At 37.8% G+C, this 21,107-nt stretch overlaps 1 protein-coding gene across 1 annotated transcript in view; it reads right to left on the reverse strand.

The window, feature by feature from the left end:
- Window positions 1-241: 241 nt before the first annotated feature.
- LOC113040399 (CD48 antigen-like) overlaps window positions 242-21,107 on the reverse strand; it is a 54,651-nt gene continuing 33,785 nt past the window's right edge. Inside the window, exon 4 of the mRNA XM_026198749.1 lies at window positions 242-514. Within this exon, the coding sequence (XP_026054534.1) occupies window positions 363-514 (152 nt within the window). The 3' untranslated portion in view covers window positions 242-362. The remainder of the gene's footprint in view (window positions 515-21,107) is intronic.

A 21,107-nucleotide genomic window follows, 5' to 3' on the forward strand; every position in this document is an offset into this window, starting at 1 on the left:
TCTAGTATGGTTTATGGGTGTGACAAATATTACATTTGTATTTTCATGGTTGCTGCAAACAATTATAAAACAAAATGTAAAAAAGCAACATTACATAAATTGATAAAATTTAATGAAAACTGCAAATAACTAATAAATGTACAGTGCATACTTCGTAGTTTTCAAGAAGAAAATTAAAGACTAAAGAATGTTCATCGTTTTGGCCACCAGATGTCTCCTAAAACACTGATTCAAGTAATGAACCATTTCTGTTTAAATTCAGTGGAAAACAGTAAGAAAAGCTTTGTTTCACCATCACTAAACACTTTTAGACCAAACATATTATTCATCTTTACAATTAAAACTACAATATGTCAGACTATTTATGATATTTGTTCATTTTCTTTTATCGATCTAGCAAATCTGACGTCTTTGACCAAAACGACCACAGCAGCTGCAGTAGCCACGCCCATCAGAGCAGAGATAACCAATCGGATCACAGCTTCAAGAGTATCACAACAATGGATGTGGACTTCTGTAAGAAAATAAATAAATACATAAAGATCATTTTAATATTTTCAATGAACTGACTTTAGTCTAGATGAGGTGTAAAAAAAATAAAAAAATCTTCAAAATCAATCCTGTAGAAAGACATGAGTAGGCTTAATGATGATAGAAGCTCATCAGTAAAATAGCAGGGAAGTCGTGGCCTAATGGTTAGAGGGTTGGACTCCCAATTGAAGGGTTGTGAGTTCGAGTCTTGGGCCGGCAGGAATTGTGGGTGGGGGGAGTGCACGTACAGTTGTCTCTCCACCTTCAATACCACGACTTAGGTGCCCTTGAGCAAGGCATCGAACCCCCCCCCCCCAATTTTCCAAACAAGTTTCTTTTAGCCCCTTGAGGTTAGCGGTGGAGTCATTCCCGATGCACATGTCCATAAAGCATGCACAGAGATGCGGTTTCAACAACAAATCCTGTGGTTTATTAATCACCATCTCCGGTTTCCTTTTCTAAACAAGATTACAACAAAAAAAAAACTTATAACAACTTAAAAGCTGTACCATTTGCATGTGATCGATGAAACTGTTGCTCTCCACCCTCTAACTCCGTTTTCTCAATCAATGCTGCTTCCCTATTAACACACCTGTGTGCCCTAATGACACATAAGGGAGGAGGAGCAGATCCATTCACATGACAAATTAGAGCAAAATATGAAAAAGTTTCCTCACATTTAAATCATGTTCAAATCATATATTTAAGCACAAAATAAATTTGAGTAAATCAGAAATTGAAATATGGCTCATACATGGTTAAATCAACAACTTTATTAATTGCATAGATGAAATAGATGCTCTTATCAGAGCTGCTGTACCTGAACATGTGTGACAGAGTTGACTGATGTTCAGATGTTGAGTCTGGTTGCTGCAGAGTTGAGTGATGTCCAGATGTGTGGTCTGGTTTGTGATGGGATTGTTGATCACACAGCTGTAGCTGTTTTTCTCCTGATATTCCACCTCCAGAGGTAGAGAGAGACTGATGCTGAGATCAGACACACTGATGCTGGACAATAAACTGTTTCCTTTGTACCAGGAGAGAGTCACATGACCCACATTCACCACTGAACACAACAATGAACAATATGTTGATGATGATGATGATGATGAACAGTCTCTGCAGATGACAGGAACAGGAAGACGAGCTAAAAACATGAGATAAACTAGATCAGGAAGTGTTTATTGCAGCATCAGTCAGTCGATGAGTTTCTTATATGACAGCGATCTTCACGTCTCTCTTCACATTCACAAGTAACAAAGAAGAAACTGATTTAATTGATTTAGTTATTTTATCATTTAATTAATGTAAAATAAATTACCTTTAATTTACAGGTAAATAACAAATACAAACACATTTTTAACTCACCATAGACAGTGAGAGTGACGTTCTTCCTCACAGTGTTGCTCTGTAGTGTATAGACCCCAGTGTGTTCAGTTCTGGTGTCTGTGATGATCAGAGATCCAGTCTGATGATCCAGCTTCAGTCTGTCTCTGAATCTCCCATCAAGAACATTATCATATACAGTGACGCTGCCGGCCAGTACATTGATTTTAGCTATTAAAGTGTTTTCAGATCCAAACCTCCACAGAATCATATCATCGTCCATCATTTCAGTAAGACCAGAGTCTAGAGTGACTGAATCTCCCTCCGTCACTGACACTGACACTGACTCCTCTGTAACTGTATCACCAAACACACCTGAAGAACACAGTCACAGATTTGATGTTTTACTCCACACAAATCAAAACTGCAGCTCAGTTCAATCTTTAAAGCCCTTGATTTCTAAACATACACTCTGCTTATTCATGTGAAAGATATAGACGCAACAAATTACAGTCGCGCGTGAAGCATCCGTCATCAGTCCCTCTTCAGATCAATCAGTAATCATTTCAGTGTCATTGTTAATAAAGTGGTGAAGTCATGAATTATTTTAAATTAAACAGATTCGCTGTAATTGCACCTGCCCTATGTTTCACAATTTGTCTCTGAATTATTGTGAAATGTTATTTTGGAAAATTATCTGGCTGATTAAAAAAAGACTTTGTTAAATCTTTGTAAACAAATTCTATTAAATCAAAATAAACCAAGAAGTGATGTCATAAAATGAATATGATTATAACTTACCAACCAGACAATACAAGCAGAACAAAGTAAACGTGTGAACCATTTTCAGATAACAGCACTTGTGAACAGTGTGTGAACATGCGTGCGTCAGATTGAGAGCCCACAGGACAGTGTTAAACTGCTGAGTGTTGCGTGTGTTTCATCCACCAATAATAGTGGAGCACCACTCACTCACTAAACATGCACACGCTTCAGCTTGCATTGGTTATAAATATTATGTTCTTTATTATTTTGCAACAATGAATTTCAGATATTTTATTTGTTTAATAAATATTTAGCTCTGTAAAGTGTAAAATGGTTTTAGGATGTTTACTAAGGTGTGTTTTCTCAGTAGATCACACTCAAACAAATCACATGTTTGAATATAGTAATGCAGAAGCTGCCCCCTCACCTACCAACACATCAAACCACATCTTTGTAGGAGCTCAATTGAAGTTTCACTTTGACTCACAGAAGTAGACAGAATTAGATGCATCACTCAGGGAGATTTTTGCTTTTTTCACACTCTGTTTTGTGCATAATCTTAAGTCAGATATGGCCAAAAATCACCAGGAGCTATTTTATGAAATAACAGTTATCCACTCAAGAACAACAACAACAAAAATAATAATAAACAACGCAATGAGGTTGTATTTATTTGGATACCAGCACATTCAAGCATTATGGACGGTTTCATCAGGCGCACACACCTGAAGTTAACTTCCAGTCTGTGTTTGTTTATCAGTCTGCCTATGGAGCTCTCTACAAATGTGGTTAAGTTAAGATGATGAAAAAAAATGGATGCTGGGCTCAGGTGGTTGTGCTGTGGGATGTGTTTTACATACATTTATATGTGGCACTCACAATATCAAAACTGACAGATTTTCCAAAAGGCTTTGTTGAATAAACATGGGCACATACTGCATGTTTAAAAATCTAAACGAGGCACAGGTGTTTTCACTCCTGCTCTGAATCCATCGCCTCAAGCCCTGGCTTTATCTACATTTGGCATTTCCTGAGAAGTTTGATGGCTCACCCTAGAAATGTAAGGGTTTTTTTTACTCCAAGGTTCCATGTTTGTTCACCAACAACCAATAGTCGCATAACATTTGTCTGTTCACTTCTCACTGGATGGGTGTTGGAGTGGGCTACAATGGTGTGAAATGAGAATCATACTGTCTTACTTCCTTCTTGGCCATCATCCAGTGGTTTAAGGAGGTTTGCGAACATCCCGCTGGTGGAAAGGATGCAGGTGAGCAGCTTTTTATCTCTACACCAAAGAAGGAGTTTGATGTCAAATTCTGCTCTAACTTCCTGCACACTCTCTGCACAGACAGGGTGGCTGGAGGATCCTATCAAACTACACTTCTGCAGAGGTCTGAGCACGGAGATACAGTCTGAATTAACCTGACGAGACGAGGGGAAATCCTTGGATCAATTCATTGGGCTGCCCATCCGGATTAATAAACTCCTTCACTCTCTTCATTAGATTTGGCTCTCTTTCAGTTCCAGTTGGCACAACATAACCCAAACCTGACAGCTCATGATCCTTTTATTAGACCATCCACATCACCTAGCTCTGCTGGGTTCGTATTCGTAAAAAAAAAAAAAAAAAGAAAAAGGATGGAGGTCTTTGTTCCTGCATCCATTACCAAGGACATCACCATCAAGTTTCTCTACCCCTTGCCTCTAGTCCCTGCAGCCCTAGAACAGATTCGAAAGGCAAGATAGTTCACCAAGCTGGATCTTTGCAGTGCATACAATCTCATTTGCATCCGTGAGGGCGATTAATTATAGGATGCTTTCTCTACAACAACTGGGCACTGTGAGTATCGTATACTATTTGGGTCTGCCAACAGTCCTTCAGTGTTCCAGGCCTTCATCAACAATGTGTTTAGAGACATGCTAAATCACTGGGTCATTTTTTAAATTGACAACATCTTAACCTATTCAGATTTATATGAAGAGCATGTCAAGCATTTTCAACCTGTAGCACAGCTGTGTCAACCACTCACACATTCACTCTACGCACCTGGTTCACTCTGCACACCTGTTCACATACTCACACACACAGCTGTTCCCCATTTGTTCAATAGTTTATAGTTTTGTCTCACACACCATTCTGCCTGCCTGGATTATTGTAATGTCAATTATGATTACATGTGTTAATCGTGCTTGTATTTCGGCTTGTTCCCTGTGATTCGTTTCGGGGTTTTTTTTGCCCGAGGCGGCGGCAGCGGCGTCCGCTCACAGTTCCCCTGAGGTGGTGGCGACATTTGCTCACAGTTCCCCCGAGGCGACGGCAGCGTCCGCTCAGTTCACTCAAGGCGGCGGCATCCGCTCTCGGTGCCCCTGGGGTGAATCTTTATACCTCATTCTCCAGGCACTCTTCCACTACACGGGCCTAGCCCTCCATCCCTCCCCCTGATCCACCTCCATTCCACCTCCCTCCGTGACTTATTATTTTGGAGTGTCTGGAATCCACTCCTTAAGGGAGGGGTTCTGTCACAGTCTTCTGTGAGTGTTGTGTTTGTTTGGTGTCATGTGCTCTCTCTTGTCCTTTTCTGACCACGCCCACCTTTTCACCTCATTAATGTTTATTTGCTCCACCTAACGAAGTGTCTCTTCCCTGCATCGGGACCCTGACCTTGTTCTTTCCATGGCGCCGTCTCTACCGCGCCGTGACAACCTGCAGGTTGGTAGCATGATTAGCACATGACTAGCATGTTTCTAGCATGATTAGCAAGTGACTAACATGTTATTAGCATGATTATCAAGTGATTAGAATGTCGTTAGCATGTTTCCAGCATGATTAAAAAGTGACTAGCATCCTGCTAGCATGATTCTATGCTAATAAAAAATATATATATATATTCAATTTATAAATAAGATCTGGTGGTTCTAGATATATTTTTCTTTACTATATCCTCTAGTCTTGTGCATTTTGATAATATGTGTTTGCTTGATAAAGATTTTTGCTTTGAAATCTTTTGCTTTTAATGTCACAATTTAACTTTTCACCCTTATGAAAAGCTGATATTCAAATACATACTGAAATACATTCAACAGAACATCCATGAGACACGTGTTAGTGGTTGAGCTCAAGGTGCTGATGTTGTTTAGCTCCTGTTTTTTTAAAAATCCACCAGATGGCGTCATTAATCAGTTCAATGATAGCAAACCACTGATGATCGATCAGTAAACTCTTATCGTCAGCTCGTCTCTGATATTAATTGCACGTTTGTAGTATTTTGTCAGAGATTCATCAGTCCTTCTTTTTTCTTTACCATCTGTGAATCTTTGTTGTCTTCCAAGAGAATGATGACGTGATAACTCGTCTCATAACCCAAATGACATTTCTTTGATGGAGACTTTGACTGATTGGGACATTTAATTAAGTGTACTGTAAAAAGACAAGCTGTCTATTAATGTAATGGTCAGGTAAATGTTCTCCAGTAGACTTTACTGTGGTAACTGCTTGTTGAAGGTAGTTGTCTAGATTTTGAAAGTGCTTTTCTGAATGAATAAATAAATAAATATTATAATATTACACTGCTACACTTTACTGTAGGCTACATCTCTTAAGATCTAGATACTTTTGCAATTAAAGGGAGAACTATAACTGTAATGCTGGTAATTTCTATTTTTTTCTTTCTCATATAAGAAAACTATGAATCACACAAGGCAGAGAGAGTAATACAGATAACAGAACACAACAGTCTGAAAGCATCCCAAAAACATCAGTGAGAAGCTACTCCATAATTTCAGATTAACTAACACACTTATCTTTTATGAAAACATAAAATCACCTGTTACTTTAAGCAATGTTAACTGTGATGTATAGAATCATATTTTCTGGCTGCTTTTCTATTGTAATCATTAATGTTAGATAATCTGATTTTATTAATACCAAGTCCTTTAAAAAATAATAGTAGCACTGACTAGGCCACCAGTTTCAGACTGGAAGTGAGGAAAACTGTTTAAGGTGGATCTGACTTACACTTAAGAGTTAGACTTAGTTTATAGTGTAATTTAATTTTGTGAACTATAATACAAGCAATTTTTATAGGATTTCTATGTAAAAATGTAATAAAAATAATACTAAATCATTTTCAAATATTGTATTATTATTATTCCTCATTCAGTAATAGAAGAGTTCACTTTTACTCTCCTTTTTTCATTCATGTCTTCCCTGAATTGTAAATGGGTCACTGGAATGGAGGTGAAATGAAAAATGCACAACACATATTATCTCAAATTGGACAAGTCAATAAAAAACCTTATATGTTCTATGTAACATAAAGCCATAAAAAATAATTGTAATAGATTTAGAACAAATAATTGAAACATATACAAATTAAATTCAAATGTCATGTTATTAAACAAAAAAGAAAAAAGCTGAGTACGATCGAGATATTGGTGCGATCTGTTTATATGATGGTGAAGACGGGAGATTCAAGCTGTAAACAGATTGCCTTGATTTAAACCATGTAAGTTTTAAACTTTGCATTTAAGTAATTAAGTGATTAACTAAGTGCTGATTGAGAATTAGTGATGAACAGCTGCTGTTAACAAACAGAATCACTGAAGAAAAGAGAAACACAAGAACTACTACAACTGACTTCAGACACAGACTTAGATGAAATCAACTGAAATAAAATACATGAAATCTCTCTAAACCTCTACATCTAAAACCGTAGTTCATTCTCAATAAGATCTTCTGTAGACGTCTGACAGAAATAAAGTCAGTCTGGTTATTAATAAGTGGAGCTGCTGATGCTGTTTGTGGGGTTGTTTAATCAGATCTTGAGAGATTTCATGTATTTTATTTCAGTTGATTTCATCTAAGACTGTGTCTGAAGTCAGTTGTAGTAGTTCTTGTGTTTCTCTTTTCTTCAGTGATTCTGTTTGTTAACAGCAGCTGTTCATCACTAATTCTCAATCAGCACTTAGTTAATCACTTAATTACTTAACTGCAATGTACATCTTTCAGTGAACTCAACTGACTTAAGTAAAAAGTACTTAAAACTGTTAGTTTTAAAACTTAAATGGTTTAAGGCAAACGGTTTCCTCAAACGGTTTGAGTAGACCTAATTTGTCAGGTTTTTAACGATATCTGTTTACTCAGTCGGTTTGAGTTAAGTTACTTGTCGGGTTTTACAGCAGAGACAGACTGGAGGTGGACTATGAGTCTGGATCTCTGACCATCACAAACATCACAACTCAACACGCTGGACGTTATGAAGCAGAGATCATCAGACGCCCGCTGTTATACAACATTTCCTTCAATTTTATCTATCCTCAAGTTCATTTTTACAGACAAAAACTAAATGTAATAAAATAACTTTAAAGAGTGTTTGAACAGAGATATTGAACTTCCAAGTTTTTTTGTGACTAGAAATGAACTGAACTGTGAGTGACACATCTGTTATTTATTTATTTATTTATTCTTATTATTAACTTGCATTTTCAATGTTCTCTGTCAGGTTGGAGAAAACGTCACGAGTATGTTTTCTTCTCTTTTTAATTTATTTACTTACTCTATAATAGATTGCACTATTATATTTTTCCTCCACAGAAGCAGACGATCATCCATTATTTCAGTAACATTATTTGAGTATAATTTAATCTCCTCCTGTCCCTCCTAATGTCACTTCATCACCAAACATGCCTAACAAAACAGATTCACAGTAGTGAATAGTGTGTGTTCACTTTTCTTGTTCGGTTTCTCTTTTATTTTATTTTTTATTATTGAAGAAAGCAGAAGCTGTTTGTCCAGCAAACAGATCAAACCACAGCTCTGTAAAGATGCCAGTAAGAGTTTCACTTTGACTCACAATCTGAGCGACACAAACATCACATGCATTCAAGTGAATATTATTCCTGTTTGGTCTGTGGTTCTCCTGTGCTTTGTTATATTATACATTTTTATATAACTAAAGATTCATTCAAATGCTCTGAATTAGCTTTTTAAATGTTGATAAATTAACTGCTCATTAATTTATCAACATTTTATGTGAGCAAAGGAGAATAGAGGAATCAAGAGAATCGATTTTTCTAACTGAAGTGTCATTCCAGTGTCCATCTGATGTCAAATGGACCATTTTAAAGATATCCTTACCTATCCTTATCCTTTGGGTCTTGAATGTGTCTGTTGTGTTGATGTCTATGGAGGGTCAGAAAGCTCTTGTCAAATTTCACCAAAAAAAATCCTAATTTGTTTTAGGTTTGGAATCACAAAAAAAAAAAAAAAATTGTCCGTCTTCCTGGTTAAATATAATTGACCCAGGGCATGAAACTATATTAGTTTCTTTCTTTTTTTTTATTATCTAACTGGACTATAGAATAGTAGAACCATAGTAGAATGGGACTCTCAAAGCCTTGACATCGTATCCGGGAGACAAGTATTAGAGTAAAATTGAATTTCAAGTCATTTTAAAATCACACAAGGTCCCAAGATAATCCTAAATAATAATACTAAAGTGCTGTTTTGGCTGCTGTGTGTCACATGAAGAAATATAGAAATAGCAGTAATATTTTGAAATTGGCTTATTTATATTATAAAGAGATTGCTGTCTGCTTCAGATTTCCTGTGGTATGTTGTTGCTGCTGTTTTTGTATTATTATTAAATTGTATTTGTTTTCTTTTTATTTAATTAAATATTAAATAAATGTACAATTTATGTAGCTATAAGTAATTAATTTCACAGAAATGTCACTGTAAATTGGCTTAAATCATTAAAAATAATATTTATACCATGTTAGTAATGTAAGTATATTACTGTGAACATTTCATTTGAATCCACTGCACAAACAAAATAATAATACTTTTTTTTTTAAAAAATAAAGTGATTAAGAGCCAGTTCAGCATTATTGAACACCATAAACAAGCAGAATTACTGAAAAAAGTGCAACAAAAATAGAAAAATGTGGTGAGTAAAAACTCACTTACTAACTGACTTCCAGCCACAGACTTGCATGAAATCAACTGAAATAAAAGAAGTCTTGACTTTTTATTCAACAATGCTGACAAACAACATAAAACTTGCTGCAATGCTGGTACCACCAATCAAACTCCATGACTTCCAGTTTTTCTTGTAACTTTAGTTGTGATGTTCAGAGTTGATCTGTTTATCTGAATGTCTTGATTGTCACCATTGCTGTGATTAACACACTGATTCTTGATGTGTGTGTGTCTGTATGCTATAGTGCTAGTTATTCTTTTTGTGCAAAATAACTTTTACAAATCCTTCAAATGGTCTCAACAGCGCTGAATCTCAAGCGACCGATTCCTTTGCACCTGTGAAAAGAGTATGTTCTGTACAGTATGAATGTGTGATGTAATCTGGATGTACTCCATCAGCTATATTGTCTTTGTCATGTGACTTACCAGTGTCATTTTTTTTTATTTATTTCAAAATACAGTAAAACCAGTCAAATTAACAGTAAAAATATTATTAAATGACAGTTTTGTTTCCCGCACTAACATCACAAACATCAGCTGGTACAGACAAACTAAGTAAAGACATTCTGTCTTAATTTATTTTATTTTTACACAACCTTTAAATTAAAATATAGGCTTAGGCCCACATATGATTCATAGATGCATGAGTTGGGTAAGTGCTAGTCAATTCTCAGTTGAAATTTTATGGTGTTTTATTGGCATATATATTTCTACTTCTGTGTTTTTAAAGCATTGCAGCATTGTTCAGTACAATTAAAACAACGCAACGTAAAAATGTGTAATGCATCAAAACAAATTAAAATCTAATGGCAATGTTAAATGTCAATTAAAAATATTGAAAAATATGTAATGTTTGACACAACAGATAGCCGCAACATACACTATATACCTAAACAATATTTATATCTGATTTTTTTCCCATTCAATAGGTGTTTTCACGCTATATCGTAATTACGGTAATTATGAGATACCAGCTTGTAAAAGTGTTCATGTCAAATTTACAATGAAATAGAAAGAAAAAAAGAATACATACATTAATACACTTGTATAATGTAAACGATTTAGGTATTGCTTAATTTCTGATTTCAACATGAGAAATAATGGTTTATTATCACTGTACTTGCATTTATGTATACTAAACTTTGCCAGAAAAAGTAATAAATTAATCAAATAAAATTCTGAATGAGATGTCGTATAAGTGAAAAAAAAAAAAAAAAACTAATAAAAACTTTTCAAAACAAAGTTGAAAGCTGGGCATGATATGATCTGTAACAAATGAGCAGAAATCTGACCAAAAATTGGCTGACAAAGAACAACAACAAAATAAATGAATGGAGACCACAAAATGTACATAGTTTATCAATATTACGGTTAAATATGTTTACAAAGAAATTGCTATTGGGGTAATATTTATAAATGAGTTTGAAATAAATGTTTTTTACTTTATTTGTGATTAAATATTTCTGAGGTAATTTCCAGATTTTAATGTCATATCAAACCATAAACCCAACTATTCCAGAAAGTTACAACAGGAGATCTAGAGACAACATCCCTTTGAAAAAGAGCCCGGACCTGTTGATTATTGTGTTTAACAGAAAAAGAAGAAAAACAAACTCGATCAACAGCAGTGTCAACAGGATCTAAAGACTGCAGAGAGGATTGGAGACATGTATCTCTAAGCATTTGTTTGTGAAAACTGGATAACATAACAGAAGTTTAGAGATGCTTACAAAGCAAAAGAAAATGAAGACCTCCAACCTGTGAAAAAATGCAATGAGGAATAATGTTCCATATGTTATTATTTAAAAAAAAATTAATTGTTTAATTCAGTTTACTTTATAAGTTTAATTAAGAGTGACAAAATCTAATTTGATCTGATTTATTAATTTCTGATTCAGCATGAGTGAACTTCTGCGGTTAACAAGAAGAAAAGAGAAAGAAGAACAAAAAAGGGGAAGTGAGTAAAAACACAACCTTATTTACTTTCAACCTAAAAGAAATCTGCTGAAATAAAAGAAGACTTAACTGTTTCTCAATAATGCTGACAAACAATATAAAACTTATACATACTGCAATGCATGGGGTCCACCAATCAAACTCATGCATGACTTCCAGTTAATAATTTTTTTCTGACTTGAATAGCTTGTGTTCTGATGTTCAGAGTTGTCTGTTCATCTGAATGCCTTGATTGTCACTGTTGTGGAGGTGAATACACTGATTCTTGATGTGTGTGTGTGTGTGTGTGTGTGTGTGTGAGCTTGTTTATGTGGTTAACGAGGACACACATTTGAATAATGACACAGGTATGACACAGGTATTACAATGAGGAGGTGGTTTATGAGGACATTTTTAGTGTCCCCGTAATTCAAAACGCTTATAAATTATACAGAATTAGTTATTTTGAAAATCCAAAAATGCAGAAAGTTTCCTGTGAGGGTTAGGTTTAGGTGTCGGGTTGGGGTAGGGCAGAATAAAACCCATTACACCTATGGAGAGTCCCCATAAACCACATATACCAACATATACTTGTATTTTTCAAATTGTATTGTTTTAGTAGGATTTAACGGTCACTGTCCCACCTGTGGGACGCTTAGCGCTCTTTTTTGTTGTTTTCCTTTTTCTCTATAAAGTCTTTTAGTAAACATCATAAATTATATATCATTAGAAGCCAAAGATTCATCTTATGAAAACCATTTTGAAATCAGACATTGCGTTACCATCTTATGGTGGTCTTCTCCCCCTTACTGGGCAGTGTCAAGTGTCATATTACAAAATGCATTACGGCCTTTTAGAATCATTTTTTAAAAATATAATCTTGGCAACATCATATCATTGGAAAGGTCTGAGTCTCAGGAATCCATATTTGGTGGTTATTTTGAGATAGACGTAAAATTGAAAGTAGTTTTGATGGCTCCCAGTGGCTGTTTGTGGTTTGTCGCCCTAAATAAAATCTCACAGGAACCTCAATTTTTTTTCACATCAACTTCAAATTTTAAACATAACTTATTTAGACACAAGGCTTTAATTTTATAACAATTTTAGAGTAAAACCTGTTATGTAAAATATTTATAATAAAAAAATATATAATAAAATGAATATAGCACATTATATTTACAGTACATTTAAACTTATATAACTTTTGATACTTAATTTTTTTTTTTTTTTAAATTCAACTTTGGCCAAAATCTGCTAAGTTTCTTCTTTAAAAAGAGACCTAAAAGAGAACTAAAAAGAGGTTTATATTCCAAAGTGTTCATAAAATTACAACAATTTCAGTTTGGAAAGTGCACTTTAATGCCTATTTTCAAAAATGAGGGGTTACCGTTAAAGGCTTAAATGTCTGAAACCTAAAATATGCTTTATGTGGTTAATAACACTGCATAGTTGTGATAATAGGACAAGAATCTCATATGTGGTACCGTACTCCCAGGGGCATGGAAATAAAAATCCCATATGTGGGACCGTACTCCCAGGGACACAGAAATAAGAATCCCATATGTGGGACTGTACCTGTCAAAAGGATAACTATAAAAACAAGTATTTCTGCATTCTATCTTTCTGATTTTTTTCTTTCTGAATGTAATATTCAGTTTTCGATAAAAATAATAACACATATCTTTACTTTTGTATTTGTGGGGTTGCTGCAGATAGTGTAAAAAAATAAACAAAAAAAACAAACAAAATAACAAAATAAATGAAAGAGGAAATTAAAACATTGAAATATTAACGAATATTTATCATTTTGACCATTCGATGGAAAACAAAGCTTCATATTACCATCACTAACAACTGGAACACACCTATTTTCATCTGATTATAACTCCCATATAAGTCACAATATCTTTAATCTGTTCTGTTTTCTTCTTTTAACCTCTTGAAGATCTGATGTCTTTGATCAGAAGAACAGCAGCAGCTGCAGCAGCCACTCCCATCAGAGCAGTGACCACCAATCGCATCACAGCTTCAACTGTATCACAACAATTGAGATGAACTTATGAAAATAAGAAATAAAATGAAATGGGGTTTACATTTTTGGCTGGCTCATGGAGTGAGTAACTCATCTAGTGTCTGCATCTTTAAAAATCTTTTTAAATGGAAGATTGTATGCTCTGATTGCGAATGGAAGTAAAGGGAAAAATGTAAAATTTGCAATTATTGGGGAAAAAGCAAATTAGGAAATTTTGAATAAAAAAACTTCTGATTCGAAAGCTTATGATTTGAAAAACATTGCTATTTTTTTTTTTTTTGCCACATTTTTTTATGATTTGTTCACTTTTTGACCCTCTGGGCCTCTTCGTTTAGTGACTGAAGCCTTGAAATTTTTTTTTTTTTTTTTTTTTTTTAAATCAATGTAATACATTTTTGTTCAATAATATTGTCTGATTGTAATTTAGAATTTTGAGGGTATTTTATGATATTGTGCAATATTTATACAGTTTTAATAAGCTATTTTTCGATTAGAATTAATATAAATTTTGTTATTTAATTATTTATTTATAACTTTAAATAAATGCAATATTTCAAATTTAAACATATTGAAATCTTCATTTTTTTGAAGTGAACTGGTGGCATAAAAAATAAAATAAAAACATGTGTAATGTCCTCCTGTATAGCTCCCTATATACATATACACAGAGGCTTTTGGATTCCAAAAGTTTTTTAGACATCATCTCTTCATTTTATTTTTAAGGAACCCTTAACTTTTATATTGGTCCTTTTAAGATCCTTTTTAAATCCAGTAGCTTACCGCCTGCAGCTGCCCAGGTCCATGAGGATTCACCCAAAAAACATTGTTTTTTGGATGTTTCAGCACACAGAATTGCGCTTATCAACAAAGCATGTTTATTCAGAAACCGCAACAAACATCCAGGTTCTGAGGAATCCTACATGTTGATTCGGTTGATTCCTCACGTATAGTGTGAGCAGTCAAATCGCAACTCGCCGATCGGACCGTACAGTGAGCGCATACAGATCATGAGCTTTGGCTTTACATCGCATGCAATCTACTCGTACAGTGTGAGTTGGTACTTTGCCGAAATTGCACAGAAATCGCACAGTGGATGCCCACCTTAAATCTGTTAAAGTTTAAGTTTAAGTCTTTGGACCCTTGTGTCTATTTTTCTTTGTACTGTTTTTGGAAGCTCGGCTTCTCTTGTTTTGTTGCACCTTTTATTAGTCAAGTTTGTATTTTGTTGAAGACCTACATCTCCTTGCCATTTGAACATACTTGCTCTTGGATTAATTTAGTGGGTAGTTAGCTTAATCCATTAACTTTGTGAATCTGAACCCAACAGACCCGGTTTCTATCCCCACCTAAAACTGCCTCATTACAGCAAGACTGAACCACAAAACATGAATCCAGCGGAGGAGTCCACCACTATCTAATGTGGATCGCATTCTGTCTGCCATATCAGGGCAAGCTGCTGCCATTCAGCAACATGAGCAGATCCTTACTGAGATTCTTCAACGTTTAAATCTTCAGACTCCAGTCTCTTCATCACAAGAGCCTCAGCTGTCACATGGTAATCCTTCTCAAGCTGTGGTAGCTGCCCTGTCAGAACCCAAATTACCAACACCAGAATGGCAGTCCCGAGAAGTGTTATGGGTTTGTCACTCAGTGTAACCCTAGTGTTTCAGTTACAACCTGGCAGCTTCCCCACAGAGAGCAGCAAGGTTGCTTACATCATTACCCTTCTTACTGGCAAGGCTTTAGACTGGGACCACTCACTGCAAACAGTGTCAGCTTCATTGCTGAAATTAAGACAGTCTTCCACCCAGCCAGCAGAGGTGATGTGGACTACCGTTTGCTTCAACTCTCAAGGCACTCGAAGTGTGGCAGAGTTTGCCATTGAGTTTCATACCCTAGCTTCAGAGAGTAGTTGGGACCAGTGAGCTTTAAGGGCCACATTCCACCAGGCCTTGTCTCCGGAACTCAATGATGAGTTAGCTTTTAGAGACCCTTCTCCGGATTTGAAATGCTTAATTGAGGTGGCTATCCGAATAGATCATCATCTCTGAGAACGACAACAAGAACGACGTCGGGAGACCATTGTGTATCGTCCTCAGGAATTTTACAATACTTTTGAACCACTCGGGAAACCCAGTGATCTGGAGGAACCTATGCAGCTGGGTTGACCCAGATTAAGCTCAACAAGAAAGGGATTGACGGATGAGGGAGCAATGCTGTCTGTACTGTGGAAAGTCTGGCTATTTCCGATCCAACTGTCCTGAATTGTCAGGAAAAGCCTGTTTTCGAACAGGAAAGGGGGAACTGGAACTATCTTCCCTCATCCTACAATCTCTGGAGTTACTATCCAAGCCACCATCTTCCACAACAACCAGAATCACCAGCTTGGTGCTTTCATCGACTCTCGGGCTGCTGGGAACTTAATCAGGCGCTGATTACTGATGTCTTGCGGGAGATGCTGAACAAGTTCGTTTTTATCTACCTTGATGATATCCTCATTTTCTCACGCAACTACCAAGAACACATTCAACATGTTTGACAGGTCCTGTCCCAGTTACTTAAAGCCTCTTCGTCAAGCTGGAAAAGTGCAAATATAATTTGTCTTCAACCCCATTTATTGGCTTCATCATTTCCAAGGGCAACATCCAGATGGATCCTGGCAAAGTACGAGCACTGCAGGAATGGCGCAGGTAAAAGTTTTCTTGGGTTTGTAAATTTTTATAGAAGATTTATAAGAAGCTTCAGCTCTGTTGCAGAACCTCTCTCCGCACTCACAAAGAAGTCTGCCCAATCATTCATGTGGACTGAGAAGTCCAATCAAACTTTTAACAAGCTGAAAATACTCTTAACGTCTGCCCCTGTTTTAACCCTTCCAGACCCAGAGTTGCCCTTTGTGGTGGAGGTTGATGCTTCTGATGTGGGCATAGGGACAGTCTTATCCCAAAGACCCAGGGTCGACAACAGGCTTCACCCATGCGCTTATCTGTCTCGTCGAATAACTGCAGCAAAGAAGAATTATGATATTGGAAACCGAGAGCCATTGGCAGTAAAGGTGGCATTGGAGGAGTGGAGGCATTGGTTGGAAGGGGACAATTACCCATTCCTCATCTGGACAGACCACAGAAACCTAACCTACATTCAGGAGGCCAAGAGACTGAATTCCCACCAAGCACGCTGGGCACTGTTTTTAACCGGTTTGACTTTGTTCTTTCTTACCGCCCAGGTTCCAAGAATTCAAAACCTGATGCACTTTCGAGGCAGTTTGACTCCCCTGAGGAGGAGGCCAGACCAGAACCCATCCTTCCCACCTCCAGAATAATAGCAGCTATCCCGTGGGGCATTGAGGCTGCCATTAAAGGTGCCATCTGTAATGTTTGGCAAAAAAAATCAAGACATACTCCACATTCCATACCAGATGGGGGCAGTATGCCTCAATTAAGTGAATTGGTCTACTCTAGAGAAACAAAGGAGAAACGGCATAGTCTCTATGCTCCGCCCCTACTTTCACAACAACACTACAGGCATAGCCGAAGCCTAACTGTGCGTTCACACCGCCGGCGTTTAGAGCATCAAAAATCGCTCTTGCCGCTCTGCTCACGACGCTGCCGAAACATTTGTGAGCGCTCAGATGCTCTAACGTAGATCGAATGCTTATTTTGTATTTAAAGCGGCCGCAAAGCAAACAAACTTGTTGATCTCCTGCAGACTAACCACAAGGAGTTATAAATTAACCTCATTAAATATTGTTGTGGACAAAATATTAGGATCCTTTACTTAAAATGAACAATCTCAGACACCTTGGTCCACGTATCACTTTTAATTAATTTTTTATGTCCCTGTTTGCAAACAGGGACACATCATAGATTAATACAAATGCTAAACAGCAATAATCAACCTGTCCTTTATTCTGCTTGAGAACTAATGTGCCAACTCTCAAGCATTCACCGTGAGACACACGCAATTGACTCTTTTCACACGCTTTCACGCCACACATTCATTTTTTTACGCACAGAAAAACCACGAAGCAAAGAGGACACGGAGACCAACAGACTAGACAGAGCAGGTTAGTTATGATATAATAATAGGGCTGTGCAAAAAATCAAATGCGATTTTCATGCACCTCTCATCAGTAAAGACGCTCCTGTAATTAGAAGTATATCTCAAGCCTGTGCATTCAGATCAGGGTTGCCAGGTTTTCACAACAAATCCTGCCCAGTTCCATCTTAAAACTAGTCCAAAACTAGCCCAATCGCGTTTCCGGGAGGTTCCCCGATAAAAATTGCGTCCCGGGGTTAAAATATACATTTTTGGGAACGGTTTCCCTGGTAAAATTAGCATTTTAGGGGCTAAATATCACGTTATTGGTATTGCTTCAAACCGCTGCCATAAAAAACAACCGCAGACTTGGCAACACTGGTTCAGGTGGAGCGGCAGTTACTACACAGAGCCGTAGTCTACCGACAACTAACACAAAATCGCTTTCAAAATCGACAAAGAATCGCCTGCGATTTTAACATCGATTTTGTGTAGATTGTCAGTGAATTACGGCTCTGTGTAGTAAATGCCAACCAGTGTTGCCAAGTCTGTGGTGGTTGTTTTTCATGTCCGCGGGTCACAGCGACCCCAATACAAATAACGTGATATTTAGCCCCTAAAATGCGAATTATACCAAGGCAACCCTGCTAAAAAACTTATATTTTAACCCCGGGAAGCAATGTTTTATCGGGGAACCTTCTGGAAGCGGGATTGGGCTAGTTTTGAGAAGCAACTGGGCAGGAATTGTTGTGAAAACCTGGCAACCCTGATCTGAACACACGTGCTGGAGATATACTTCTAGTTACAGGAGCGTCTTAACTGATGAGATGTTCATGAGAAAAGACATGCACAGCCCTACATAAAAAAATGGGTAACGTTAAGTTATAGCTAGCTAATTACCAAACACAGCTACGGTTAGCCAACGCTAACATTAGCACGTTTATCGAACAGCCTTCGATACATTTCTATGTTATAACTTCCCGAAAATAAATACACAAACATATAAAACAAACTTCTAGTGAAATACTAACAGCATCTAACTTAACAATCAAAAACAAGGGTTGTAAGTTCGGAGTCGAACCTCATATCTTTCAGGTCCATCAGTTGTCTCCAGCAATTAAAAGCAGTGCGAATGTTTACTCTGGTTTGGCTCCTTATTTGATTTGTGCTTCCGAGCGCGGTTGTTTCCCTGAAGCGGGTGACGCTCTCTTCCCTGAACTGAAATGAACTAGTGGGCTGTACTTTCCACACGATTGACATCAGGTTCAAGTACACGCCCACAAGCCATGCAAATTATTCATGTATTGCAGGTTGGCTGGTGGTTATGTTGCCTGCATACCGCCTCCCATGGCCGAAACTGGTATTATGACACCTGTCGGGCCGGGGCTAGTAATGCTAATGCTAATTAAGATTGATATCTCTGCAGCACTATAACTTGACATTTTTTTAATGACATAATCGCCCTTATTTCTTCTCATTCTTTTGATGCGTGTAGGTCATGTTATGGATATTTTTACCTCAATTTTTGCATATGGCACCTTTAAGAAGGCCCAACGGAAGCAGTCTGATCCAGGTAATGGTCCACCAGGATGTCTTTTTGTTCCTAAACGACTACGTTCTGATGTCTTGCAATGTGCACATGTCTCCCTCCCCTCTGGTCATCCTGGGTCCTCTACAACTTGCAAGCTCATCCACAGGAGATTTTGGTGGCCAAAGTTGCAAAGAGACGTCTGTGATTTTGTCGCCGCTTGCACAGTGTGTGCCCAGAACTAGGAGCTCAGAACCTACCCTCAAGGACTACTGCATCCTCTACCTATGCCTAAACATCCTTGGTCGCACATATCTCTGGACTATGTCACAGGTCTGCCTGAATCCCAAGGTAATACTTTCATTCTTTTGGTGGTGGATAGATTTTCCAAAGCCTGTCACCTCCTGCCACTACCCAGACTTCCCACAGCTAGCCAGACTGCAGAGCTCCTAATGCAGCATGTGTTCAGGATTCATGGCTTCCCCCAGGATAATGTCTCTGATAGAGGTTCCCAGTTCACCTCCCTGTTCTGGAAGGCTTTTGGCTGTCTCATTGGATCTGAAATCAGTCTGTCATCTGGTTTTCACCCCCAGTCTAATGGGCAGAGGGTGAATCAGGAAGAGAAAACTTTGAGATGTTTGGCAGCAGACAATCAGACCACTTGGAGCTCTCAATTAATCTGGGCAGAGTTTGCACATTATAATCTCTATCATTTTTCCTTAGACATGTCCCCTTTTGAGTGCCAGTACAGTTTCCCTCCCATTTTGTTCCCTGGACAAGAGCCAGAAGTATGTGTTCCTGCTGCTGCTCAAATAGTTCGCCGTTGTCAACAGGCTTGGAAGAAGGCCCGAGCAGCTTTACTGAAAGCCACTCAACAACAGCAGAGGCAGGCAAACTGGCATCGGAGGTTGGGACCAATACTTCGTCCGGGTCAGAGGGTGTGGCTCTCAACCAGAGATCTGCCCCTGCAAACTAAGATGTTATATCGGTCCTTTTAAGATCCTCAGGAAGATAAATCCATTAGCTTACCGCCTGCAGCTGCCCAGGTCCATGAGGATTCATGTCTCTCAGCTAAAGCCTGTTGTTTGTTCTTCTCTGTCCCCAGCTGCCCGTATCGTTGATGGACAACCAGCTTACACTGTGTGTAGGTTGGTGGATTCCGTGGAAAAGTACTGTATTTGGTTGACTGGGAGGGTTACGGCCCAGAGAAGCGCTCATGGGTGCCTGCTTGAGACATTCTGGACCCTACTCTCATTATGGATTTTCGTCGCACCTAAAGACTCCAACAAATGAGCGTCAGGAGCCGTTCTCAGAGGGGGGACTCCTGTAAGGAGCCCTTAACTGGACTGCTATTTTCCTCCTGGTCAGCTGGTGGCATCTCTCACCAGAACACTACCACTCATTATGCCTGATGCATCACACCTGTATCTTGCCCTATTTAAGTGTGTTTGTGCCATGCCTTATTGTTCAGTCTAGAGCCTATGTTACCTGTTGCAAGCTAAGTCTGTTTAAGTTTAAGTGTTTGGACCCTTGTGTCTATTTTTCTTTGTACTGTTTTTTGGAAGGTCGGCTTCTCTTGTTTTGTTGCACCTTTTATTAGTCAAGATTGTCTTTTGTTGAAGACCCACGACTCCTTGCCGTTTGATCATCCCTGCTCTTGGTTTAATTTAGTGGGGTGTCAGCTCAATCCAGGGGGGGGTGAAATGCTATTTCATGCATACTGAGTTTTTTACACTGTTAAAGAGTTGGATTCCCATGCTAAACATGGACAAAGTTTCAAAAATTAAGTTGTACGTTTGAAGGAGTATTTCTGTTCCAAAAATACTCCTTCCGGTTTGTCACAAGTTTCGGAACGTTTTTTTCGAGTATGGCTCTGTGTGACGTTAGATGGAGCGGAATTTCCTTATATGGGTCCTAAGGGCACTTCTGCCGGAAGAGCGCGCGCTCCCGTATAGCAGAGCACTGAGAGAACAACA

This window comes from Carassius auratus, chromosome 22 (genome assembly GCF_003368295.1).
Source record: "Carassius auratus strain Wakin chromosome 22, ASM336829v1, whole genome shotgun sequence".
Lineage (NCBI taxonomy): Eukaryota > Metazoa > Chordata > Actinopteri > Cypriniformes > Cyprinidae > Carassius > Carassius auratus.